Genomic DNA, 27,422 nt, shown 5'->3' on the forward strand with positions numbered 1-27,422 from the left:
CAAGAAAAAATCCTATTTGAGAACGATTCATAACCCAATTGTCAATATTTACAAAATTAAAAGTACTATCATGAGTAAAAAGTGACCAATGCAGACATCCTTTTTTTAATGAATAAATATTTGCGATAAAGCAACATGTGATTTACACAAAATAATAAATCCAAAGGTTTCTGTGATATAGCTTTATTCTCTTGTACAGTATATATATCATACTAAAAATAAACACAAGTTAAAAAAAATGAACAAAGAAACTGTACAAAAATGTATATATACTACATCTTAATTACAGAACAGTCTACTGTCCAAAAAAGGCACTAAATTTCAAAATGGGCAATACAATAAAATTGAACATAACATAGCTTTCGAGATTGAAACAACAGCATTCAGTCCTCTTTTTCTGAGCTATATTTGGATGAGGCGTTATACAGGGGACACGGAGGAGGGACCTGTAACATGGAAACCCTGACTTACCACGAGAGGACATCCCTGGAGAAGAAGCACTACGACTGGAGTACGTATTGATGCTGGGGATTTTTTTTTGTGTGTGTGTGTGGGGGGGGGGGGGGGGGGGGAGATATCAGCGTCAGGGTTACAGCCTCGGTTTCAGAACAGCCACCTTACTGGAAATGAAATACATCCGATTCAGTCCTTGAGCACTCATTTCGTCCATCCCGAACACTCAGGTTAAATACTGTTGGATATGAATTGGTACTGCTATTTAATCTCTGAAACAATATAAACAATTTATTTGAAAGCAGCTTCAAGTGAGAATCTCCAGATGCACTCTTGTGTGCATGGCAAAGAAAGTGAGCTTTATATCTTTTTTTTTTTAAGTGTGCCAAAGTCATCTTGCACAAGTACATGGCGATTTTTTTTCCTCAACGGTAACGATTTTATCATTTTGCACTCTTGGGTTTGGAAAAACTAATGACAGTCAAATGGATTTGGAAAAACATGATGTGATTGGATTACGTTCAACAGGATCTTTAGGTCTAGAATTCAATCACATCTTGTTTTATTTCAAATCCATTGTGGTGGTCTCAAGGCAAAACCGGGAAGGAGGGTTCAAATACTTGAACCGGACTATTGCCCTAATATTTCAGTGATTTTTTTTTTTCTGTGCCAGTGCTCCCACAATAGGAAACATCCAAACGCTCTCATTTCACAATGCAGTCTGGCTTCAGGGGAAGGGACAAGATCACATCAAGTTGAAGTCAAAAGCTTAACATTTTCCTCGTAAGGTGCATTGTTATTTGTCTTTCACAACATAAATCAGACACAAACAGGAAGACTGCCATTCAGTCTAAAAATGAATGACACAATAGAAAATACATGTAAAAAAAATCTGGTGAACTTAAAAAGGCTTAATTTAACAACAAGCATGATTCTTTTCAAAACACTTTGTACATTAGCCATAAAAATGAGTATAAATACTTTTTTTTTTTAACCTTAAAATCCTTTTTAAATCCTTTTTGAAATGCATGAAAGGGAGCTTTGATAAACACTTTTGATGTTGTCATTAAAAACACAGAATGTGATGCGTCCAAATCAGTTCATTTCGACAGTTCCCAAATATAACTATTATTTCATCACATATTCTTTTCCTGGGCCTCTTGATAAGCAATAGTTTTACACTGGGAAAATGGGTTTAAGTGTTATGTTAACAAGGATAATTCAACAATTAACCTAAATGAATTTTTGTCCTGTTTTTAAATGTCCCCAAATGTTCAAACATTTTTTAAACGTTGTCGATGTACATTAATTTAGTCATTTTAATAAGCTACATTTATTTGTTACTATTTTCGGTTCTATGAATTCCTCTTGAGAAAAAGAATAAATCACTTTCCACTGTGAATATAAGAACATTTAGAGCAAATGATGTTCCACTCATTTTGTGTGAAACAAAATAACACAAATAAGCATTTTCCCGTGATGTAAATCTATTCCTTTGGTCAAAAAGTGCCAAGCTCAGTGTGACTGAAAAGTTGCCGCGTCATCAAAGAAATGACACTTTTGTCCTTTTTAGAGAGAGAGCTACGCACAGTGAGAAAAACCTGCATTTAAAAGTGGTGGTTTAACCTTTGAGCTAATTACATTGGCAAAGACCAAACCAATTCCACGTAGGGTTTTAGTTTGCTGTACTTAATTATTAAAAAAAAAAAAAAAAAAAAGAAGCTCCTATCACATTCTTTTGGCCATTATAGAGGTGGACAAGTCACGCTTATACATCCAGCCTCTGCCAGCAAGCATTACAACTTGCCCTATTTGGGTCAAACTGGCCCAAGAACACATATGCCAAATCCATTCTAAGAAATGGCTTTAGATGTCCATGAAGAGACCAGTCTGTGGTGCCGAGAGGCGACTTTGAGTCAACCTCATCACAGCATCTTTTCCTTTGGCATGGATGGCGTTAACATAAAAGCACAAATTCCATTAGTAGATAGCTTACGTTTGCTTGAATATCACATTAACTGATTCTTCATTGCCTCAAGCACTTAATTCATCAACGAGCTAAATATCACAATGATTGTTGACTTTCTGCTGCAGAATGGAAACTTAAAAAAAATATATCATTGTAAAATACGTTTCGTGATTCCTGACATGCAAAGCCGTCCTGTAGTGAGCGTGTTTGAACTTAAGGCTAACCATCTTCAGGTTTGCATTTGATAGCAGAAAACCGCATCGATTCCATCCGGCGAGAAGCTGAGAACATTCAGAGCGTTGGGATGGCCGGTAAAGAAACTGCCAATCGAATTTACTCTAACAGAGGAGACGCTCTCCACAAGACATCATCCAGAGGCTTCTCCTGTCGTTAATTGCACAATAACAAGGGTGAGTTGCGAGAGTAGGTAGGTAGAACACCAGTAGGTTCGGGTGACTGAGAACTAGAAGAACCTATCTATCATATATACAGTACACATTTATTGAGTATGTCTCTGAGGTTGAGTGAGACTGAGTGAGGATTGGCTCAGGCGACCAGGCTGCAAGAGGTAAGGAGGAGTGTGGGGGAGGAAAAGAAGAGGAGAGTGTTCAGGGACGAAGAGGACGGGAAACAACTGGAACTTGGTTGTGAGAAAAGGCCAGGACTTCTACGTTATCTTTTTTTCAGGGATGGTAGTATCCTTTTTCTTTAGTTGTACGATTAGTTAATACATCAGGAAGTTGAGACGATCAGTCATGTCGGTTCGGTTTTGGAAGGAATAAGGTCTCGGAAGGAACAAGGAACACCCTGGAATTAGGAACTCTTGGAGGAACGTTGCGTGTTTGGACCATGGGAACCATATCCTAAATTCTGTTCCTGGATTTTTTAGAAAGTACTTTTACGAGGCCCAGGAACTTTTTTGTCTTTAAACCTGAAGTATGTAATACCTCTAAGTAGGGGTCTTCTTCTAGCAATGAACTGAACTTAGATATATCCAAACACACAAGGGTCCTCTAAAAGCTCCTAGTTTCCAGGTAAGGTCCCTGCGCTGGAAAATGCACCTTAAAATTCCTCCTTCCCTTTGGCTTCTTGTTGCTTCCTCCCCTCTCGCCGTTCAGTCGTCCTCCAGGACTTCTGTCTTGATGTCACTGGGAACCCCTCCGGTTCTAGACAGGGCCAAGATGGTGTGATTGACTGCGGCCATCTCCACAGCCAAGGAGATGGGATCCTGGTGCTCGCTGTGAGCGGCGTTGTCATCCTGAGAGAGGATGAAGGGGAGAATATGAGTTTCAATTTGCGAGTTGCCACACTTGTCCCAGAATTTGTTGAGTGAGTCAAGTTCTCTCTGTGCTGCGGTATGCTGCAGTTTCCCTGGGGACCTCTGAATTGAAGAATGACCTATTTGATAGGATTGTGTGAATTCGTTCAGCAAATTGAGCTATTTATGTTCTTGTAACGTCAACATTTGAAAGATTATTTCCAATGTTTCATCAGGACTAAACTATACCACACAAATATAAGACGATGTGCTAGCTGTCTTAATCCAGATGTGTTCACACTTGTCAGGTTGGTTCAGCTGATTGCCCTTCCCGCACAGTTGGTTTGGTGGAGTGTGAATGCTATCACCCAAAGCCTTGTGGACAACAAACAAGTGAACCGAGACCACTTGACGAGGCTTTTGAAACATTTTTTAGAAGCCTTCCGTGACATCTCAGGTGGTAAAAATAGCACAACATGAAATGTATGTATGTATATATATATGAAAAAAAAACCTGCAGCGGCTGTTTTACTTTCTTTAGTTTCATCCCCAATATGTGTCAGACAGGTTTTGATTTTATGTTTGTATATGCTTTTTACAGTGCGACTGTTTATCCGAGAATATTAAGAGCTTTTTTTCCCCCCATTTTATTTCTGGACTTCTGGACTGGATCACCAAACTACAAGCAGGCAACTTTTGACAAATCCTGTCGACCATCCCACTGTTAAAGATTGAAAAGGTGACTGATTTTATATATATATAAAAAAAGAAAAAAAGTGATCATGACTAATGTGACTAAATGTGAAATGTTACCTGTGTAGGGGAGCTGGGCTCCAAGCGGTAAAGGCCAAATTGTCGGCTGAGAGGTCTCTTGTCAAAATATGGCAGATCACATGCCTAAAAGGAAAAGTATAGTTTGAGAAATAAAATAAAATCGACCAATAATTACAATTCGGACCAAGTAATATTTAGTCACTCAGCAACCCACCTCTTCATATTTGTATTTTTTCAGAGTTAGATGACTGTGTGGTATTAGTGTCAAGACGACGGTAGGTCCACAAAGTTGTTGGAGATAAAGGAAGCTGCTGTACCTGGTCTGTGAAATCGTTCCCGTCAATGTCGTCACTGTTGGAGTGTCCTCCTGGACTCTGCACGTCTATCCCATGACTCTCCAGGATTGTGGCTTCTTGGAGGAAAAGGACACAGTGTGACATTTACTGTCGATCAATGGCAATTCTTAGTGAGAACTGGAGTGCAGCAGTGACTTGCCACTTGAGGTACTTTTAGCAATACAAACCAACGTACAGGTAGTTTCAGGAGTAATTGTTGAGTCAGAATCAACTTTGGAGCCTTTCTCTCACCAACTTGGATGATACTTCTATTACTACCACCGAACTAGATTTAAAGTAGTATTTTCAGCCAACCTCTCATCTATAAACTTTTTCTGTTATATGAAAAATACACAAAATATTTTTTTTATTAAATAAGTAACAAGCCCATAAAGGCTTATATAAAAAAAAAAATGTTCAATGCTTCAAAGAAACTGTTCGCTCCCAAAGATACATTACCAATGTTAGCTCGCCTCTTGATTTCTTTGCGGCGGTTCGCGAACCAGTTGTAAACTTTGAGGGAAGTGACCCTCTCCAAATCAGATAGCTTCTTCCCTGAAAAAGATCAGACGTGGCATTCCACCAACTCAATGCAATGCAAAGTCTACCAATCAATTAAAAGATTAAATTTCACATCGTACCATCATTGTGATTCACATACTAAATTTACAAAACCTGCAGTTTACCTGGTTTCTGAATAACAGCATTACAGGCGTTGGCAATTTCCTCCCTTTTGGCTTCATCTGGGTACTGGTTGTCGTTGAAGTAGCTATAAATGGCACAAGGAGCAGGCTCAATGAATTATTTTACACATGAGCCAAGACAACCAAATAGAGTGTTTTTAATTTCTACCATCAAGCCAGTGTTTTTATTGGTGGGTGTGGATCTATGGGATTTTGTTAAAAACTTTTAACTCTCTTGTCTCTTCACCTCTCCATCACAGCCAGACACTCCTTCCTCCAAGTGAAGCGGCTTCCCCGCCGAAGTCGGAAAGTTCCCGGGGCTGTGGCCAGTGGAGGAGGAGTTTGCCTCCACTCCATCTCCTCCAGAGGCAATGGCGCCGGCCGCATGTTCAGAGTGGCACCTATCGTCGACAAAAAGAAATGAGCATTGCTCCGAGTAGAATACACAGGTATCATCACTTCTCAATGGGAATATTTTGTGTGGAACATTCTGATTTTCACAATTGTGTCTAAGCCAAAACCATGATTACAAAAATTCCATCACAATTTTAACAACCCAAGTACGATACGGCCAAAATTGAATGTACCAATAATCACGTACGTATATCCTGATAAGATTTTTACATAATTAAATTAAGGGAACCTTTTCTTTGGGCTTTTCTCTTATTTGTTTGACATGGAAAAAACAAGTTAAATGAATTAAAAAAAAAAAAATACAATAAAACACAAAATATCCGGTAGAAAAATGAAATCGGTTTTCACAGAATCTATACTCTTGCTGTGTACATTTAAAGTAGTGTAATGTTCAGTTGTTTACCTCCATGCTCTTCTCGAAATGATGTAAGCTACTACAAAGCAGCAACATTTCCACAGTTACATTAACCATCATTTCTTTGTACAATGTTGGCGTGGCATTTCAACAGGCATTCAGCATTATCACACCAAACTCCTACTCTGACTCATCCAACTGCAACCATACTATTGACACCCAGCTAAAAGGCAGGACACATTTGCAGAGTCATAACCCAACCCAAACTGGTTAACCCTGCAATAGTTCTTGCAATCAGCATTAAAAGGGCATCCGTTTCCTCTGCAGCATTGATGGAAGTGTGCGCGGTGCTTGGCGGGGCTCACTGCGCCCATAAATTTCACAACGAAAGAGCAGTTTGCAGTGCTGATGGCAAGGGGCATGCCGCAGAGGACAAGGCGTGGGATGTCTGTCTGCTGCCTGTCTATAAGTTGATACAGCACACATTTACACTGGAGATGCCAAGTCAGCATGTCACTTGTTTAAGCAACCGCATTGGAGTGTGGCTTTAAAAGTGTGCGTAAACCTCCGATCAGTATTTAGGGCTCTTCCCATTGGGAAATATTAAAGCTCGTCTTTAAATATTTTAAGTGAGGCAGCATCACATATTTTTGTAAGGAAAGTGCTCCTTAGGTTGGCTGCATAAATTATAAAACAAGAGTGTTTCACATTTCATCCTAAACTTGTAAATCACAATAGTATCCCGCTAATCACGTCAGAAGGCCCATTTCAGGATGTTCAACACTTGAGCATCTCATCAATCATCTAAGAGGAAACTTCACATTGCTTCATTTATTTTAAAACGATAAATACGCCAGATTCTCTGCATTTGCTTCTTCTAGGTAAAACTGTACCTGGTGTCGTTTTCTCCAGCGCGTACCAACGGTAGAAGGCCCTCTTCTTCTGCTCACTCAGATCGGAGCCATGCTGCAGCAGCCAATGGGAGATTCTGCTCTGGCTGATGCCTGGAAGGAAGCCAGACATCAAATTAGTGAGTGTTTTACATCAAGCCCTGGCACAGTTAGCAGACAAATCCCTTGAATAATAATTGTGCCAACAAAAGGGCAGACAAGAGAAGAATGCAATGATATTTGTAATGTAGCTCCTTGCATCACTAATGTACTGTTGGGTTATTCAAAATAATACATCTGCACTCGAAAGTACTCCAAGGCGCGAGTGTTGGTTGGTCTCGTCATCCCCCCTACTCAAATGCACCGATATAGACGTTTTCTTCAACTGACAACTTCGCCAGCCATTTTGTGAAAGTTCAAAGTAAAAATGTTCATACAGGACATCAAGACGTAACATTGGCAGAAAATGCTCTGAATGAAATGTAAAAATGTGGTTGGTACTTACCAGTGACTTGTGCCACCACAGCCTGCGAGATCCGGCGGTTCCCCAGAAAGGCTTTAATCTCCTCTTTTACCATGCTGCTATCCCTCCTACAAAAAAACAACGACCCACCATTACTAGCTACAAAAATACTGACTGCCAAGAAGCAGAGGGACAAGCAAAGCACCCACCACAGTCTAAGCAATCAGGTAAGATGTTTGACATTACACTTTACATTACTACATTTGGTTATTCTTGCCGACTGTGAAAAATGACATTACTTGTTTTTATTCCACATAAGCATACTTATGTCATGTTCATTAACAGACATGATTACTGTAACTGCATCATCGTTTTACTGATGCACCAAGTTAGAGCAAAATGTTTCTTCTATCTGCTGGATTGGTTCTTCCTAAATGAAAGAAAAATTGATACCGCATGAAACCCGAAACTGAATTGAAAATCAACGTGAATCATATCCGGGCCCTTGTGAATTGGATCGAGTTTGAAACTCGAAATCAATACACGGCCCAAAGCATGACGGCATTCGAGGTTAACGGTGGTAGGAGAGGGCTAATGTGTAAGTGCTTAGAGGCTGAGGAAAAGGTGGATAACGGGAGAATACTGATGGATCGTAATGGCCCTAAGTAGCGACTACAATGCTACAGTGAGCATGTGATTTCGAACCCTAATGTTATTTGACATTTTGCAAAGTCGAGCCAATAAAATCGCCTGAGGTGGGACCGAAAAGCTTTCCTGCACCCCAACATAAATGATGTGGTGTCTTTCTTTGCAATTAAATATTATGAATGCAGGTACATTGTAAATAACACTGTTACTTCTGCCCACGCTCCCTTGAAGCATCACAGAATGTATAAACTTGCCAGGGCAATGATTTTCAGCAAAATTGAACTGATTACTTTGATTGTGATCACGTCACATATTCTTCTTCGCCCTGATTTGGATCCTCAGTCAGTTCAGCAGCTGTAAACAAGTTAATACTGTACATTCATTTAATTGAATCTAAGATTAGCGCTAGTCAGAGTAGTAAAACAAAGTTTAAAATGAGTTAATCCGAATCCAAAAAAAAAAGCAGAGTTTAATAAAACTCAGTTTAATTGAATTGAGGGCCCTCGGTCTTTTTTCTACTGACCTCATCAGCTCCTCCACTTTATCGTCAACATCAAGGTCCTCTTCTATAGGCTCGAACCCAAAGGTTCTTACTGCTGCGGCGCTGTTGACAGGGTAGCGAGGAGGAGACAGCTTTCCGTTGGGTGTGGCAGCTAGACTGTCACGCCCATTCTGTGACAACGCCACCAGTGAGACAGGTGAGGGCAAGATGGTGGAGGGTGGCGGCGGCGCTGGAGGTGGGGAGGTGTCATAGTTGTTACTAAGAGAGGGCGAGAGCCCCCCGCCGTTGCTGCCAAACTGCGTCTGCGTGGCTGTGGATATCTTGGAGGTCGTAGAGGAGGCAGTGGTTGCGGAGTGGTCGCCGACGCCGTCTTCGCCATTGTTGATGGCGCCGTTGCACGTCACGGAAGAGGTGGTGGTTGCGGAGGCAGTGTTGTTGGAGGCAGAGTTGTTGGTGCAGCTGTTTGTCCCGCCTACCATGTAGGCGGAGGAGGAAGAGGAGGAGGATGAGGTGCGGCGACCGAACTTGTCGCCGTGCTCCCGGTCCAGCCGGTCCAGAGTTTCCAGCGCATGCAGGATCTCCTGCTTGGTCATGCCGGAGCGGCGCAGCCGCTGCAGCAGATCTATCTGCTCGATAGTGAAGCGAGGTTCCTCGCTGAAGTCAGACATCCTGATGCTGAACTGGAGACAAATCGGAATGGTTAGGAGCCTAACGACAACGGGAGGGGGGGGGGGGTCAGGGGAGATACAAAGGGAATCTGAGGCAAAGAACTGCAAGAAGACAGAAATAGACAGATGAAGGGGATTGTCAAGGGGGAAATGAGAGGATTAAGTAGGAAAGGGTGGAAAAGAAACGCAGCTGCAGATGGGCAGCAGAGAAAATGAGAAGGATGAGGCAGCGACAGGAAGCGGCGTGGCAAGATAGAAGGCAAAGTCGAGAGAAACTGTAGGGAAAGTGAGAGAACAAAAACGGCAAGATGAAAATAAAGCAGCAGCAGATAAGAAAATGAAGAGTGGGAGATAGAAGTGTGAAAAGAAAAAGGATGGGAGGGGCTAGGCATACAAAAAATATATATCAGCTATTTTTGGGAACCAGCGAGCAACACACGCCGAGTGCCAGAGTCACCTTGACAGCTGATTCGATCTTAACATTCTGACGGCCATTCTTTAACAGCTCCTGGACATGCGCACCACCCACGCTCAATGCTTTTCATAAGCAATTTGCTATGCTAAAAATCAATGTGTCTAGAATACGACTGCAGTGGTACGTTTGGATTTTGTGCGCACTTGCTTACTCCCAAACCAGACACTGAGTGATCATTAGCCATCCGTGTTCAAGCATTTACAGAGTTAACTATTAACAGACTGCAACAAATTTAAATGATGGAATTCAAGACCTGCACACAAAACACAGAGGTTCAATTGCATGGTTTGTGATATATAAAAGAGACCAACATATTTACTTATTCCTCCATTATTGTTAACTCTGTGAGAAAAACATGCTGAGAAGGTAAATAAATAAATGTAAGCAATTGAAATGTGGTTGTGCAAGTGTGCACACCCTTATATACATCAATATGGCTCTACTCAGAAATATTTAATGTCAGATCCTGGTTGATCTTTCTGGCCACAATTCCAAACAGTCTGTTTAGCACAAACAAAACATTGCTCGTCACCAAAAGACGTTTGGTTTTGGTTTTATTTTCCCAGCTGAAAGTGGCGCCTTTATCAAATTGTTATGAATTATGAACAGTTCAAAATTGCTAATCAACATTAGCGTGAAACCTCCAGACTTCCGCTAGAATACTAAAGGTGAATATGTCTGGTATGACAATGATGTAAAGAATGTAAACATCATGTAAAGAATAGTTTTAATATGGCCAACCCCAGCAGGAGAGGATTGTGCATAGGTGATGCCCTCCCAATTTAGAGCATTTGTTTTGCAAAGAGAGGGCTGATAGACTGCCAATTTACATTTGGGTTGTAAAGATTATTGGATCCAATAAACACGAAAAATGTTTTGAACACAAAACTGAGGTGTGCAGACTTTGTATGCACTGTAAGTGGATAGGAGCTTCTTTTTAATCGGAAGACGCATTCAATGCAACTTTGCATTGAAGGAGAAAATATATTTGAACTCGCAGAATCATAGAGACAATGTTTATTTAACTGACAGATTATATTCGTCAGATGTCATTAGATTACGATGTGTCTTTCACTACTGTTACCTAGTTTCTACTTAGTTTAATACCTTACCAACATGAGTTTTAGTTGTAGTTAGGGTCGCATAGTTGGAACTCCAAATTTTTCTTAGGTTAAATCAAGAACAGCAAAGCAAGCCTTACGGTGATGCCATTTTTCACGCCCAAATAGCTAATGTTAGCAAATGTATAGCAGGGGGATACTGTACGAGGTGACGTCAAATTTGCCAGCTTCAAACCACTACACAAATTCCAACCATATTTTTGACAACCGCATAGGCCTGCGGGAACCATTAAAAAGTAATAACAGCAAATAAGCGGGTTTGGCAAAATGCATGCGGTATGCACTAGTTAGCAATACATGCTAACCGTGGCAACGCGATGACTTGCTGACGTTAGACGCGGCGGCGACTGTCGCTGCTGCTAGCGATGGTTTGATATTAATATTCCAACATTTTCAGTGCATTGTATGCCAAACTACAACACTTACCTCTGTTTATATTGTCCACTTCACCATCTAACTTGAAGAAACGATCAAAAGATCACCTCGACTTAAACCGAGGCCCGGTAATAACGCAGTTTGATGTCAGTGCCCCGTTCGACTCTTTTTTTCCCAAGGATTTCTAATCAGAGGCGAATTATTTGCCTCTCCGCTTTGTCTGTCTGACAACAGCCATATTGACAAGCAGCACTTTCGAGGAGCTCTGAGGGAATTGTAGTTTTCTCTTCAAAAAACCTCTCCAACAGTTGACGGAGTTTCTTGGGAGTAAAAACTACAAATCCCCTAAAGGACGAAGAGGAGGGGTTGCTGGAGGCAGCGCTACAGTTGGCACTGAGTGCGTTAATTTGCATTCTCTCACTTTATTATCGAATCGTATTTGATCAAATTCTGAAAACTTCCTGCTAAAAACTTCAACGAAAATCTGAACCTCATTATTTGCTTTACAATCATAATGATTAACAGTTCAATACTTATCTAATCCTAAATGAACAAAACAAATATTCTTTGTGATTAAAACATACATAATCTTGAAATCGTATAGTATTGTAACGTGACGAATGGACACTGTATGTTGTATGTTTGCAACCCTAGAAATACTGAAAAGGGAGCAACAGCAATGTCTAAATATTCTGTTAATTCTATATTAATTTATACAAATATAGTTGCAAAGCTTTGTTTTTGTCTCATTAGTGTTGATATTTTTGCATGTATTTAGTCTGTCCATTTTTGTGCGACCCTGCAACTAATTTCCACGATTCCCCTCGGCACTTAACATGCACTCTCTCTAATCAACTTTCATGCATACCCAAATTCTGTATTTGAATGTCGTTATCAACAGCTCTCTGAATACCTGATCACGACCCGTCATGATGATGTAGGTGGTGGGTTGCACAATCTTTGAGAAAACAACAGAGGGCAGCAACATCAAGTAGTAAGGTGAGTAACGTTTCCATTGACGAGCCAGTAAAGTAATAGCATTTGTAAAATACTACCTTTATTTTATAAAATGCAAATGTGCATATACGTGGGGGAATAAAACTTTGACTTCTGACTTATTCCCTCAGAATTCTGACATTAAAGTGATAATTCCCACTTTAAAGTCAGAATTCTGACATTAAAGTGATAATTCCCACTTTAAAGTCAGAATTCTGAGAATAAAGTCAGAATTCTGACTTTAGTTTCTCATATTTTAGGGGATATTTTAAAAAAAAAAAAAAAAATCAGCCCCACAAGTCAATCATGATAGAGTTTTCCCCACTCTACATTTTATGCAAGAATCACACGTGAGACAGTTTGGCCATTTTACACTTGCAAGTGGAGAAAGCCTTCATCACCTTGTATGATACAGAAGTGCTTGAAAGCAGCCTGACTTTCGCCTCTTGCAAGAGACTATTCAGAGAAAGCGGGGTGGAGGTGAGAATGAACAGGTTTCGGGGGTCACCTCTGCAAACTGGTTAATCATTACAGAGGGTCTTAGCTCTTTGTTTTACAAGGTTGTGGAAACAGATACTAGTGGAGCATTTTAGATAACTAACTAAGCAAGAATGTTTCATTTGGAAAGTTTTAACAACTGCAGGGAATGTGGAAAGTTTTAACAAGTCAAAGTTAATTATTCTAGTTAACATTCCAACATAGTCATACGATCAAAATAATGTATCAATCCTAAAACATAATATTTAGTCGCCACAAATGTTAAAACATTTAACATACTATATTTCACAATGGCATGACCCCCCCATCAAATCAATATGGAATCCCCCAAATTACCTTGAAATATTTTCCCAGTTATAATCATTTTAAAAGCAGACCGGAACCAGTTATAAAAGAAAGCATAAATAAAAGGATTCAGCATCGAATTAGATAACGTGAGCCAGTTCAATATTTCAATCGCAGGAATGGACGAGTGGTGAGGGAAGAGTGGGTGAAAGACAACATAAAAAAAGTAAGGTGACATGAATAATAAAAACACTCCCATAACAATGGCCAGGGTTTTGGTAGCTTTCCTCTCTATCTTACTTATAGAGTTTGAGATCTGGATGCTGCTCACTTGCCTCTGAGCTATAAAAAAAATCTTCAAGTAGATGCAGCTCATAATGACTGCAGGTAGGTAAAAAGACAAAAAAGGTCCCATAATGTTTACCAAAATAACAGTAACAGAGCACATTCCCTCACATGTTCCTTGGCTGTATCCTCCTAATATAATCCAGAATGCAATCACAACAGCAATACCCCAGCACACGAGAATCATAGACAGAGCTACTTGAGCAGTTATTTTGGATCTATATTCCAGAGGCTGACACACAGCATAATATCTGTCAATAGATATGCAACATAAATTCAAAATGGATGACGTGCACAATGACACGTCGAATATATCTCGGATTTTACAGATGAAATTGTTGTCAAAAAAGCACCAGGTCACAGTAAAGGTCATACTGAAGGGAAAAACCAAAAGACCAACGAGTAAGTCAGCCAAAGATAGAGACAGAATAAAATAGTTAGTAGGAGTGTGAAGTTGTTTGAAGTACACAACTGAGATTATGACAAGAAGATTTCCACAGATTGTAGCAATAGACAAAAAAGTAAGTACACAATATCCTAAGATACATGTTATAGAAGGGTCACTTGTAAATATCAAGGATGAATTGGAAGACTCGTAACAAGGATGTTTGGGATTTGTAGCATCAGTGTTGTTCCGGAACAAATCCGGTTCCATGCTTGAGGATTTCTGCAATAATGATCAACATTAATAGCATTTAAAATAATAATGTTCCACAATATGAGCATTTAAAAAAAAAAACTGCTGTTAAAACAAAGCATTACCCCTAAAAATACAGTAAATCACATTTGACAACAGTATTAGCATTTAAAAGGACAATTCTGTTCAAATAGAATGTAACCCCAACATAAGACTACACTGACTCATTAACAGAACCTTTAAGAAAGAAGCACTTTCAGACGCGTTCCTGTTATCTTACCTGTTAATTTAATGTGAATATTAGTTCTTGAAGCAGTGGTGCCTGCTCATTGTCAGTGCCGTCTAGCTTCTAGCTTTTTATAAACCCGCATCTCATTAACATAATCAAAACAGCCGACCCTCCGGTTACTGAGCCACGGTTAATGGTTGTTTGTCTATACAGGATGAAGCCTGCGATCAATGGGCAATCACTTCAGGGTGTACTATGCTGCCTTGCCATAGGCGTAAATTACAGGGGTGCATTGTGTGTGGGGGGGGGGGGGGCATATGCCCTGCATATTAATTTATGCATAAAAAAACACGGGGAAAACAATAATTTAATAAAAAGAAAAAACAATTAAAACACAATAACAGTCCAAGCAAAACCAAGTCTCAGCCAAAGAATGTCGAAGTGTTTTAAGATGAATTTCAAAGTAGGCAGCAAGGCATGTGATTGATTAAGAGTGACATCCAGGTTTTAATTTCTTCGAGACAGGACAAAAGTGGCCGTAATTTTTGCTTAGCGGGACATAAATCTGATTGTCATCCGCAAAACAGTGGAAGGAAATATGTTGTTTCCTTAGGATGGAACCCAAAGGCAGCAGATACAATGAAAATAGAGAGGCTCAGAATTGAACCTTGTGGAACACCAGATGACAGTGGGGCAGTGTGGGATTCAGACCAACCAAGGCTAATAAAAAAGTTTTGTCAGCCAAATAGTATTTAAACTACTCAAGGGCGTGACCTCTCATGCCCCCCCGAGCCAACAAATATTATCCACCGTATATATTACTGCAGTTAATTCCAACAAAAATAGACACACATAGTCATCCAGCACATGTCATTCAAAACTCGTAAGAGGGCTAACTGCTATGTCAAATCTTAAAACCTAACTAGAACACCTCCACGACATTATGATCATCTAAAAGTGCTTTTGGCCTCTAGAACTGCGATCTGGTAATTATGCCAGCAGGCATTCCAGATTTGATAAAAACCTGCAGCTTATCCTTTTCCCATCTACATTCACCTTTGCGGCTCTCATTTTTAGCGCGAGTTCTGTCATTAAACCAAGGGTCGAGTGTTTGACTCCACAGGTGTAATAGAGAAACTGAATCCACAACATGAAAAACATCCAAGCAACATCCTGACACAATAAAGTGGAGCTGGAAGTTAGCATTACCTGTAATCAGCGGCAAGCTTTTAATTGTGCTTGACTGCATTGTGCCGATCACATAATGATTAATTCATTATGATTATTATTATATAAGGTCACTATTATTAAATTAGCTTGCCGGTGCAGTGCCCTGTGCAACGAGAAAGCAGAATTCTACGTGCATGTGAGTCAACAATGCTGCCGCCTCTTAACACAATGAGGTTAATGTTTTGAAATCGTCAACAAGTTCATGAGACTTCCGCCACCACGTAAAATCCAGCCTCCTACTCTGACACTGTGATCGCTATTATATTCATAAAAACTTTAATATGCCCACATCCCAAAAACATGCTTGGTAGGCCGATTGAAGACTCCAAATTGTCCCAAGGTGTGAGTGCGAATGGTTGTTTGTCTCCGTGTGCCCTGCAATGGGCTGGCAACCGGTTCAGGGTATCCCCCGCCTACTGCCCGATGACGGCTGGGATAGGCTCCGCGACCCCCGTGGGGACTAAGCGGTTCAGAAAATGGATGGATGGGTGTATCCAAATATATTTCTGTATGCAAATTCCGCCATTGTGGAGCAAACTTAAAGTAAGATGAGACCTAAGGCAAGAGCAGGGGGAAGTACCGAATGACATGTAACATGGGCGAGGCTGCATTACTGAAAATGACAGCAAAGCTGCAACAACATTGCTGAGATAGTAATGATGCCAATGTTGCACTGCAACCAGGAAACTATCAAATTGGTTTTGTAACACAGGAGATATGTATGTGCAATGTACGATAAGTTAAGTAGGTGAGTTGTTGTCTCTACTTGTATGTATATTGTGTACAATGTCTTGTCACCGTGGGATAGTGGGAACGTAATCTTGATTTCTTTGTGTCTTGGCATGTGAAGAAATTGACAATAAAGCAGACTTTGACTTTGACTTTTTTGTTGCACGACTTTATTAGATGGTGTTTTACAAACTACCGTGTAAATCAAAAAGTACTATGTATAGATTAAAAAAAATGTATAACCGGGTCATGGCTTTGAGATAATACATTTAAATTGACAGAAAAGGGAGTTCACAAACAAGCAAACAGCATGGAAATTAAAACTGCAAGTTTTGGGCTCTTCAGTACATTTATTAGATATTCCAATCCTGCAGGAATACAAACCCTACATGTCATTTACAGTTGTGTGGTTGCGGGAGGCATTTAGCCCATCAGATGGTACACATTATTTCCTTACTGCTCAAGTAGACACGAAGATTAATAAGAACAAGAGAGGAAAGACTGAATATACATGCCAAAATATCTGATTACATTTAAATACTGAGAATTGCAATAATATCCCAATTAAAAGAGTTGTGTGTTTGTAAAATCGCCTTGAAATATTTTCCCAGTAATGATCAGTCGATAAGCTGTTCTGAACCGGCTGTAAAAGATAGCATAAATCAATGGGTTAAGCAATGAATTTAAAAGCGCAATCCAATTTAGCGTTTCCCTCACAGCGATTTGAGTTACATTATATATTAAAGGCTGAGAGATGACGTAAATGAAGAATGGTGCCCAACATAAGATAAAAACTCCCATAACAGTAGCTAGAGTTTTGGTAGCTTTCCTCTCCCTTTTACTGACAATTGATCCTGACATTGTACATGCTGTACTCTGGATGCTGCGTACTTGTTTCTGTGCAACAAGAAAAATCCTCAAGTAGACACTAATCATTATGATCACTGGAATATAAAAGGCAAATATGCATGACACGGTGATCCAAATCACTGCATCCATTAGGCAGCTTTCTTCACATTTCCCTCGGGTAAATCCGACTACTGTATTTCCAATTCCTATCATTGCAGCAAGACCCCAGCTTACCATGATCATAATGTCTATAACTTGATCATTTATTTTACTTCTGTAGGTCAGAGGGTGGCACACGGCGTAATATCTGTCCATTGAAATACAAAAAAGATTTAGAATTGAAGTAATACTCAGTGTGATATCAAAACAGTCTCGTATTTTACAAAACAGGCCTTCGTGATGCCAACAGGAGAATATGGTGAAAGACATAGTTAAAGGAAAAACCAAAACTCCGAGCAATATATCAGCCACAGCTAAAGACAAAATGAGATGGTTAGTATGTATGTGGAGCTGTTTAAAGTATATGATTGAGATTATTACAAGGAGGTTTCCACATATCGTACAAACACATAATAAACCAAGAAAAACATACAGTGTGACGCATATAATTGACGGATTACTCGTAAATATGTATGTTGTATTATCTAATACATAGCAGGGATGTATGTTAGTATAAATGTTGGTCAGCTCTGGTTCCATTCTTCTGGATTCCTGTGAATAAACATTTAGTTAATTATTACTTGCATGAAAAGCATTGATCAACTTGCACCTAAAAAAAAAATGAAAAATCAACATTCATGAAAAATCAACATTCATGAAAACAACAAAGCTTACCAAGTTAATCAGTGCATCAGTGTTACACTCACTTTGTGAGCAACACATTCGGACCCCTTCATCTTTATACTATTGAAGGCAGATATTTCGTCCAATTAAAATGCACGTTTTTGCATGACGTCATAGGGTTGCCTTGCGGCTTCCAGAAACATTAGCTATGCCTATGGCGACCCCTGTGAGACATCCTTGCCTTCGTCCGACTCTGAATCTGCCCCTCATCCTCGCAGTGGTCTAAAAAGTGGACATATAGACAAACAACTACCGTATTTTCCGGACTATAAGGCGCACCGGACTACAAGGCGCACCTTCAATGAGTGGCCCATTTTAGAACTTTGTCCTTATATAAGGCGCACCGGACTATAAGGCGTACCATTAATGCATCATGTCTGATTTTTAATCCAAATCAAATCATTCTCCATTGTATCTTTTTTATTTCAACTTCAGATGCAACAAACGACTTCATAATCCCAAAATAATGATCCATAGTCTTTTTGATTCATGATTCATAGTCTTCAGCGGGCCACTTATGATTGATTTAGTGACACAATACTTCGGGAAAGTTTAAATTTAGGAATTTTGTCCATATATAAGGCGCACCGGACTATAAGGCGCACTGTCGGCTTTTGAGAAAATTTTAGGTTTTTAGGTGCGCCTTATCGTCCAGAAAATATGGTATTTGCACTCTCATTCACTTTGGAGTGGTCAGTTGGCCTACCATGCATTTTCTTGGAATGTGGGAGTAAACCGGAGATCCCGGGGGAAACCCACACAAGCACGAGGGGCACATGCAATCTCCACACAAGAAGGCCAGAGCCAAAATCGAACCCACATCTGCACTGTGAGGCAGACGTGCTAATCAGTTGATCACCGTGCCGCCCACTGAAACACATTATTCAGAAAATAAATACATTGGAAATAAACCCAGAAAGCTAATTATTAACTGACAAATGGGCCATTTCCCCCATAATTATGAATTGTTTTAGTTACGTTTCATAAATGCAGTATCAATTCGCTAGGACTCTCGCTTTTATTTTAGTTGTAGTTATTTTATTAGTTCCTGTTAATTATAATAACCTCGATGCAGACACAAATACCCCAACTTCCTTGTCCATAAATGTAAATGTGACTCAGTTTAATGTAATCCACCAATCTGCACATTTCCGATTAGTTATGGTTATTACAAGTAAAATTAAATTTTATTGGAAGGAAAACAAGAGTGGTCTTTGAGAGTTCTGAATATTTAGTTTTGTGTCAATTAAATTATTACATCTAAATTGAGTCTAATGTCAATATAATCATGTTCGCTTGGTGTGATGCAACAGACTCCAATTAAAGGTGTGAACTATGTGTGGTGTTTGTATGCAGGTCCCGAGGCTGACTTTGTTATGAAAGCGCACAAATACATACACACACACACGTCACTAACATATACTTGAAGATAATCACCTTTTCCCAAGCATCTCACCTTTCCAACCAGGGGCCTCACTGTCCTTTGTTTAACAGAACTAATTGAGCAAATTATGAACACAACATTTTAACGATCCAAACAATGACTCATACGTTGCTAAATTGATCACAAACTTGTTAGATCTAGCAGTGAAGAACCCTTGGGGAAGTTCTTACTGTTTAGTCGCTAATTAAGCAAGCGTGGAAAAACACAACTCTTTAAATTTAAGTCTTTAAAGTCAGTGAAACGTAGACTACCATTAGAAAGTTTAGGGTCACTTAGAAATGTCCTTATTTTTAAATTAAAATCGCTATTTTCTCAATGAGGATAACATTAAAGTAACCAGGATGTTGTAAATATTGGAAATGACTATTCTAGCTGAAAACCTCTGGTTTTAATGCAATAGCCACATAGTTGTAGAGGCCCATTTCCAGCAACCGTGTTTCCAGTGTTCTAATGGTCCGTTGTGCTAATTGTGTAAGAAGGCTAGATTAGAAAACCCTTGCGCAATTATATTAGTTTTCATTGAATTGCCTGGGTGATCTCAAACTTTTGTACATAGTAGCAAAACTAATTCCCATCAATACTGGCTGATTTAGCATAAACACTAATGGTATTAATTTTAAATAAACTTACAAAAACTGAATTGAGTGATTCTATATTTTTTTTACTGTCATACATCTGTGATCTGCTTTCTTTTTTCTGCAAAATTAAACAACAGAATGAATGCGCCAGAGCAAAAGCTCATGGTCCTCCCACTCATTCGCCTCAAAAAGTGCAGCACTGTTTCCAACGTCTCTCCTTACCTGCCTGCACGTATGTGATCTGTTTCACAACGTGATGTGCAACCCGAAAATACTCCGCAAATATGTTTGGAGTTTCCCTCAAGGGATTGTAATGAGTCAAATGAATCATAAATGGAAAAAAAAAAGAACAAATGAAGAAATTCTCAGTTGGAAGTTGAAACTGAGAGTCACCTTAATCATTTTGTAGCCTGTGATTATTCTTAACATCAATAAATGAAGAACCTACTGGGTAAATTCCAATGAATGCTTAATGATTTCTATTGTTCTATCTTTGTGAAGCAGCTGAACCTGTCAGACTGGTGTGCATCTTGAACTCTTATTCCAGGAAACAAAGTGGATGGATAGCTGCCTCAGCTACACGTTTCTTCAAGTAGTCAGTGAAACAAGTGGTTTTTTTTTTCAAATAAATGGAAGACAAAAGGTAAATAAACACATCTCTCTTTCTTATGTTGTAGATTGTACATGGTACTTGAGATCTGTGTAAAAAAAAAACATATTTTACATTTGTTTGACAGTTTTTTCTTGATTGGGTGATTTAAAAAAAAAAAAAACAGGCTAATCATAATCTAATTGACTTTGATTATTTTTCAGTGTATAACAATTGTTGAATAATTTATAATCAAGTGAAAAGAAAAGTTGAAACCAGCACAGGTACCTCAATAAATTTGTCCATTTCTGTCTTGTCTTATCCTATCTTTCCCTGTCCCAACATTTTTGCTATCTGTTATGGGTCTTCCTCACAGGATGTTCCACACGTCAATACTGTAGAATTCAAATCCTATGTAATGTTCAAGAAGTCTTAATATCGTTTTATACTGTTATTGTTTATATGTGTGTCTTTCTCACTCTTCTCTTCTGGTGGCCCCTCTCAAAACTCTCTGTGCAACAGCATTCCCAATTCTTTATTGATTCATTTCGGCAATTCTTTGAAAAATTGCATGAACAAAACTGCAGACTCGAAATTGTCCATAGTGTGAATGTGACTGAGGTTTGCACATAAAAAAAACACACACGATCAACTCGATTGCGCAAGCAAACAGATCAGGATGCAAATCGGCAAACCTGATAAGAGATAAGATAAGATAAGATAATCCTTTATTATTCCCTCAATGGGGAAACTCCTGTGTTAGCAGCAGTACACTTAACATACACACACACACACATGCGGGGAAGGGGGTAAAGATTTAAAAAAGTAAAAGATATATATAATTAAAAAATATGGACAGTATATACACAATACACAATATACGGTGGAGATAAAAAAATATTAGATAGAAAAAAATTGTGCAAAGGAAGAAACACAGTGCAAAAAAAGCAGAGTGTGAGGTAGACAGATATTGCACATATGATTGCACATATGGTTATTGCACGTCATTATTGCATGTTATTTTGTTTAGCTACAGTGATCAGCCTGGTTATACAGTCTGATACAACCATAATACCAAATGTGCAAAACTGCTACATCATTCATGATCACACCTTGGAATTATTATGCTGGGTGACTAATGCAGATCTGTGCCATATTACAGACATTAGGTACTCTGTCCATCTTTAAAACTCGTCTTATGAGACTGCATTGTTTTAGTGTTTTATGATGTGTTTTGGATATTTTGTTATAGTTCTAACCAGGGCTGTGGACTCGGTCGGATTTTTGCACCGAGTCCGAGTCCGGCCTCTTGACTACGAGTCCGAGTCCGGCTGTCCATTTTTTCTGTTAATTCATGTGACTGCTTAGTCTTTATTCAAGGCTAATTTAGATCAAAATCTAACTAATTAGAACAGTTTTGTGATGGCTTTGTCTTTATTAAACATATAAACGAATACAATAAACAGATACTTTCAAGTTTAATTCAACGACTTAATTCGCTGCCTTGAGTCCGGACGGATAACGATCAAATGTAACAAATTTGACCAAGGGCCAACATTGCCCCAATTTCTTCATCTATGTCGGTTGGCGAGGTGGCGGCCGACAAACGCAGAAGGGGGCGTGGCCTCTGCCCCCCCTTTTAGTGTGTGCCTGTGTGTGTGTGTGATTATCCCAAAAGACAGTGATTCAAAATATATATTGTACGGATATATTAAACATGTACACACAGTATTCCTACTCAGCAGCATGATGAAAATAAAATTGAACGTATTTTTTTTTATTGTCGGACTCGGTGGACTCGGTCAAAATCAGCACCGAGTCCGAGTCCGGCAAAAATGACCGAGTCCGACTGAGTCCGAGTCCCCGAGTCCGAGTCCACAGCCCTGGTTTTAACGGGCTTTGTTTTTACTTGACTAGTTTTTAATTTTGTTTACATCACTTTGTATGCAGCTGTGGTTTGTTTTAGTCATCTTGGAACAAGTGCAGATGAACTGAGTTGAGTGTTTGGGGCAGGACAAGTCCAGGACTGCCACCATACAGTGCTCATACCCCAGGTCAGTGCTTGTAAATCCAATAATTTTCTATTTGTAAAACCTCAGATTGAGCCGTTTACCTGATCCACTTTTAAGTCTGGGCAGATTCTGAGGCCTGATTTGCTGTGTATAGAGGAACTAGGATGAGCAACAAACAGTAGCCCTTGCCTGATTTTCTGAAATGTCCGAAAATTGGTTGGTTGGTGTGAATTCGCAAAAGAATTTGAATTTTTATGCGATTATGATCCAAATTTCTTTCTGCAGGGAGATGACAATACTAAAGTCATTGAGATTCATCATTCTTCTTTTGTCTGCACACGTCTTTTGGGAGAATGAGAGCTACACTCCACTCACAGATTTGGTTTTGCAAGTAAGAATTTATAGCATTGCAACAAATTGCTGATTACCGTAATTTTTGGACTATAAGTTGCACCGGAGTATAAGTCGCACCAGCCATAAAATGCCCAAAAAAGTGAAAATAAAAAACATATATATGTATATAAGTCGCTCCTGAGTATAAGTCGCCCCCCCACCCAAACTATGAAAAAAAAACGCGACTTATAGTCCGAAAATTACGGTATTATTCAAATGGACGATGGACTTCCATTGAGAAGGCCTCAGTTTACTTCTCAATTTGTGTGGTATATAGGAGAGCAGTAGTCATGCTTTCCTTGGAAAGGGAATTGCAGTATATTTTTGGAAATAAAATATCAACGGTGTTTTTCGGATAAATGTTTATGAACAGCCCTTGTGGTTGACTCGTTCCAGGTCTCAGGTAAGGAGATCAATTGCAACTAGGTGGTTTATATTACAAAAGAAATTACCTGATGCCTAGGAATATTCAGAGGCATTGTTTCCTATTGTTTTCTGTCATGTCAACCACATTATGACTACAAATTGGTACTTTTTGTGAATCAAGCAGGGTTTTATATTTTCCAGGATGTGACCGACAGACAACTATCTCATAAACATGTCAGAGAGAAAAGAACGGGTAACGCATGGTTTAATGGAGTTGATGTGGTAATAGAGCAGTGCTGAAGCCAAATCTATTGTTTTATTTTGATGTTGGTCCACAGAAAGATTTCCCACAGTAACTGTAGTCATTTTACTGGACATTCCAAATGGCCCAGAGCCAACAGAGTTCACTAATCTACTGAGGGATGCTGTGGGAGATGTCATTTTGCCATTCAACATCACAGATGATTTCATGCTGACAAGCATAGATCTGACCACAGGTGTGACGATTGGTTACTACTCATAAGTTACTAATTTAACACATTTTTTTAGTTCATGTTTTAGTTCATTTCTTAGTTATTGCTGACACCATCACGTCCATTTCTTTCCAGCCTGCATACCAAATTCTACTGGAGGACAGCAGTGTCATTGTGAAGAGGAGTTTTTATGGTCAGAGGAGATTTGTGACACTTATGGTGCATGTAGCAATGCGAGCACAGAAAACTGCAACTGCATTAATGGAATTCCAATTGGACATGTCTGTAAACCAAGTAAGTGCAGTTCGTATTGAAATGACAATTGATACCCTTGCATGTCTAAACTGGCAAAGTAAACCTTTTTAATCTGTCAATAACATACACACAGGAGAACTAGACGCTGCAACATCAATGCTCTTTGAATTGGTTAAGGGCGGTAATAGAAGAAACATAGATTAAAATGAGACTAAATACTTTTAATGAATAAACAAAAATTATCTTCTAGGTACTTCATTTATGTAATCTCCAACTCTTTTGAGGCAGTAAAAACACACCTAAACATGACTGGGCCTTTTTGTCGCCAAACCCGCCGAAATTGTGTGATGCAACTGATTAAAATTTGCATACTTTTTAGACCGCTTCAAACATTTTGTGAAAGAACCTCTTCGTCCCTCAGACACATTAACCAACATTGATTCTTAGCTTTTGCGTATTTTTACAAAATGACATATTATTCCTCTGGTAATTGTGTTCCACAGGTATCATCTTACAGCACCCAATAGAAGGTATTAATTTTATATTACTTCTTTAAATAGTGCAAGATACCTGAATTGTCAGACCTTAAAATAAAATGGTAGTGAAAAAAATTCTTCACGATACAGTTGCTAACGATTTTTCACGTCTTCTGTGCTCTTCTATCACATCAGTGAACATCGTAATCACAGTGGACACTCCAACTATTAACGAGTCATCAGAGTTAATTAATCTACTAAGAGACGCTGTGGATAATTTATCCTTACCATTAAATATAACAGATGAAATAGAACTCCAAAGTTGGAATTTGACCACAGGTGAGGATGGATATTTTTCTGTTGATTGGTCTACTGGACAAATGTTGCGAGCTGCTCAAATCACATGTTATGAAATGGGTAGGTAACTAAAGAATTCTTTGGCGCAATATCATTTTTAGCCTGCCCTCTAAACGCTACTGGAGGACCTGAGTGCCAGTGCGAAGAGTCCTTTGGTTGGTCGTGTGACACCTGTTTGACGTATGGTGGATGCAGCAATGCCAGTACATTACCCTGTGACTGCAGATATGGAGTGCCTCCACTTGGAGAGTCCTGTAAACCAATCTCAAGTAAGTCCAAAAAGTGCCACGGAGTCAAATGGAGTCAGTCGGTGTCCATCCATACATTTTCTAAAGGTCGTTCTGGTTAGGTTCAGGGTTAGGTTTGGGAACCTCCAGTCCAAAACGGGATACTTCCCCATCTCAGCAGACCACGTCCGCTGAGGTGTTTGTAGGCCAGCTGTGAGACCTAGTCCCTCCAGCATAATCTAGGAATCATAGGCTCTGCGACTTCTGTGAAGACAATGGAAAATATGGATGGATACAATTTGACAAGGACAATCTTTTGCCCCTATCTAGAATCATGTTTTTTCTTTCTTCTCCACAGGTATCGCCCCATGTCCACCACCATCCATCGAAGGTATTGTATAAGGCTGTGTAGGTCATAACTGTTGCGGGAGGGAACATGTAAAAAGTGTCGTCCCTCTACTTTAGTGGACATTGTTCTTCTTGTTGACACTCCAACCAACGCTGAGCCATCAGAGATCTGGAATCAACTGAGGGATGCTCTAGAGAATATATCCTTCCCATTAGCGATAGCAGAAGAGTTAGCACTCCAAAGTTGGAATTTGACCACAGGTGAGGATGGATATTTTTCTGTTGATTGGTCGGTCGGTCGGTCTCCCTCCTGGACAAATGTTGCGAGCTGCTCAAATCACATGTTATGAAATGGGTAGGTAACTAAAGAATTCTTTGGCGCAATATCATTTTTAGCCTGCCCTCTAAACGCTACTGGAGGACCTGAGTGCCAGTGCGAAGAGTCCTTTGGTTGGTCGTGTGACACCTGTTTGACGTATGGTGGATGCAGCAATGCCAGTACATTACCCTGTGACTGCAGATATGGAGTGCCTCCACTTGGAGAGTCCTGTAAACCAATCTCAAGTAAGTCCAAAAAGTGCCACGGAGTCAAATGGAGTCAGTCGGTGTCCATCCATACATTTTCTAAAGGTCGTTCTGGTTAGGTTCAGGGTTAGGTTTGGGAACCTCCAGTCCAAAACGGGATACTTCCCCATCTCAGCAGACCACGTCCGCTGAGGTGTTTGTAGGCCAGCTGTGAGACCTAGTCCCTCCAGCATAATCTAGGAATCATAGGCTCTGCGACTTCTGTGAAGACAATGGAAAATATGGATGGATACAATTTGACAAGGACAATCTTTTGCCCCTATCTAGAATCATGTTTTTTCTTTCTTCTCCACAGGTATCGCCCCATGTCCACCACCATCCATCGAAGGTATTGTATAAGGCTGTGTAGGTCATAACTGTTGCGGGAGGGAACATGTAAAAAGTGTCGTCCCTCTACTTTAGTGGACATTGTTCTTCTTGTTGACACTCCAACCAACGCTGAGCCATCAGAGATCTGGAATCAACTGAGGGATGCTCTAGAGAATATATCCTTCCCATTAGCGATAGCAGAAGAGTTAGCACTCCAAAGTTGGAATTTGACCACAGGTGAGGATGGATATTTTTCTGTTGATTGGTCGGTCGGTCGGTCGGTCTCCCTCCTGGACAAATGTTGCAAGCTGCTCAAATCACATGTTATGAAATGGGTAGGTAACTAAAGAATTCTTTGGCGCAATATCATTTTTAGCCTGCCCTCTAAACGCTACTGGAGGACCTGAGTGCCAGTGCGAAGAGTCCTTTGGTTGGTCGTGTGACACCTGTTTGACGTATGGTGGATGCAGCAATGCCAGTACATTACCCTGTGACTGCAGATATGGAGTGCCTCCACTTGGAGAGTCCTGTAAACCAATCTCAAGTAAGTCCAAAAAGTGCCACGGAGTCAAATGGAGTCAGTCGGTGTCCATCCATACATTTTCTAAAGGTCGTTCTGGTTAGGTTCAGGGTTAGGTTTGGGAACCTCCAGTCCAAAACGGGATACTTCCCCATCTCAGCAGACCACGTCCGCTGAGGTGTTTGTAGGCCAGCTGTGAGACCTAGTCCCTCCAGCATAATCTAGGAATCATAGGCTCTGCGACTTCTGTGAAGACAATGGAAAATATGGATGGATACAATTTGACAAGGACAATCTTTTGCCCCTATCTAGAATCATGTTTTTTCTTTCTTCTCCACAGGTATCGCCCCATGTCCACCACCATCCATCGAAGGTATTGTATAAGGCTGTGTAGGTCATAACTGTTGCGGGAGGGAACATGTAAAAAGTGTCGTCCCTCTACTTTAGTGGACATTGTTCTTCTTGT

The 27,422-nt window shown here is 39.8% G+C and overlaps 3 protein-coding genes and 1 long non-coding RNA gene across 6 annotated transcripts; 1 reads left to right on the plus strand and 3 right to left on the minus strand.

Annotated features, from left to right (window-relative positions):
• Positions 1 to 167: 167 nt before the first annotated feature.
• On the minus strand, positions 168 to 11,704 carry LOC133146503 (homeobox-containing protein 1-like). Of its 3 annotated transcripts, XR_009711374.1 has the most exons (11): positions 11,435 to 11,704; positions 8,766 to 9,424; positions 7,637 to 7,722; positions 7,135 to 7,245; positions 5,720 to 5,873; positions 5,476 to 5,558; positions 5,249 to 5,344; positions 4,772 to 4,866; positions 4,494 to 4,577; positions 3,484 to 3,680; positions 168 to 2,806 (listed from the first exon to the last, which is right to left on the minus strand). XR_009711374.1 is itself a non-coding variant. In XM_061270311.1 (10 exons), exons 2-10 carry the CDS (start codon positions 9,410 to 9,412, stop codon positions 3,537 to 3,539), a joined length of 1,497 nt encoding a protein of 498 aa, XP_061126295.1. In that variant the 5' UTR covers positions 9,413 to 9,424; positions 11,435 to 11,704; the 3' UTR covers positions 168 to 3,536. The 3 variants fall into 3 exon arrangements, 2 of the variants coding, with proteins under 2 accessions (XP_061126295.1, XP_061126294.1); XM_061270311.1 differs by having other exon boundaries at positions 168 to 3,680; positions 4,772 to 4,863; XM_061270310.1 differs by having other exon boundaries at positions 168 to 3,680.
• LOC133146525 (uncharacterized) lies at positions 5,787 to 12,520 on the plus strand. Its single transcript, XR_009711376.1, has 3 exons — positions 5,787 to 5,921; positions 7,123 to 7,821; positions 12,285 to 12,520. It is a non-coding gene; the product is annotated as an uncharacterized LOC133146525 (long non-coding RNA).
• A 664-nt stretch (positions 12,521 to 13,184) lies between these two features.
• On the minus strand, positions 13,185 to 14,194 carry LOC133146519 (trace amine-associated receptor 7g-like). Its single transcript, XM_061270336.1, has one exon. The coding sequence runs from the start codon at positions 14,160 to 14,162 to the stop codon at positions 13,185 to 13,187; it is 978 nt and encodes a 325-aa protein (XP_061126320.1). The 5' UTR covers positions 14,163 to 14,194.
• Positions 14,195 to 16,896: 2,702 nt separating this feature from the next.
• On the minus strand, positions 16,897 to 17,880 carry LOC133146518 (trace amine-associated receptor 1-like). Its single transcript, XM_061270335.1, has one exon. It carries the CDS (start codon positions 17,878 to 17,880, stop codon positions 16,897 to 16,899), a length of 984 nt encoding a protein of 327 aa, XP_061126319.1.
• Positions 17,881 to 27,422: the final 9,542 nt, after the last annotated feature.

This window comes from Syngnathus typhle, linkage group LG22 (assembly GCF_033458585.1).
Source record: "Syngnathus typhle isolate RoL2023-S1 ecotype Sweden linkage group LG22, RoL_Styp_1.0, whole genome shotgun sequence".
Lineage (NCBI taxonomy): Eukaryota > Metazoa > Chordata > Actinopteri > Syngnathiformes > Syngnathidae > Syngnathus > Syngnathus typhle.

Coding starts and splice junctions, on each gene's coding strand:
- LOC133146518 (XM_061270335.1), bottom strand. CDS start 17,880: ATGGAACCAGAGCTGACCAACATTTATACTAACATACATCCCTGCTAT.
- LOC133146519 (XM_061270336.1), bottom strand. CDS start 14,162: ATGGAACCGGATTTGTTCCGGAACAACACTGATGCTACAAATCCCAAA.
- LOC133146503 (XM_061270310.1), bottom strand. CDS start 9,412: ATGTCTGACTTCAGCGAGGAACCTCGCTTCACTATCGAGCAGATAGAT. Junction 7,246..7,636: donor TGTGGTGGCACAAGTCACTG/GTAAGTACCAAC, acceptor GCTTCCTTCCAG/GCATCAGCCAGAGCAGAATC. Junction 3,681..4,493: donor AGCCCAGCTCCCCTACACAG/GTAACATTTCAC, acceptor ATCCTCTCTCAG/GATGACAACGCCGCTCACAG.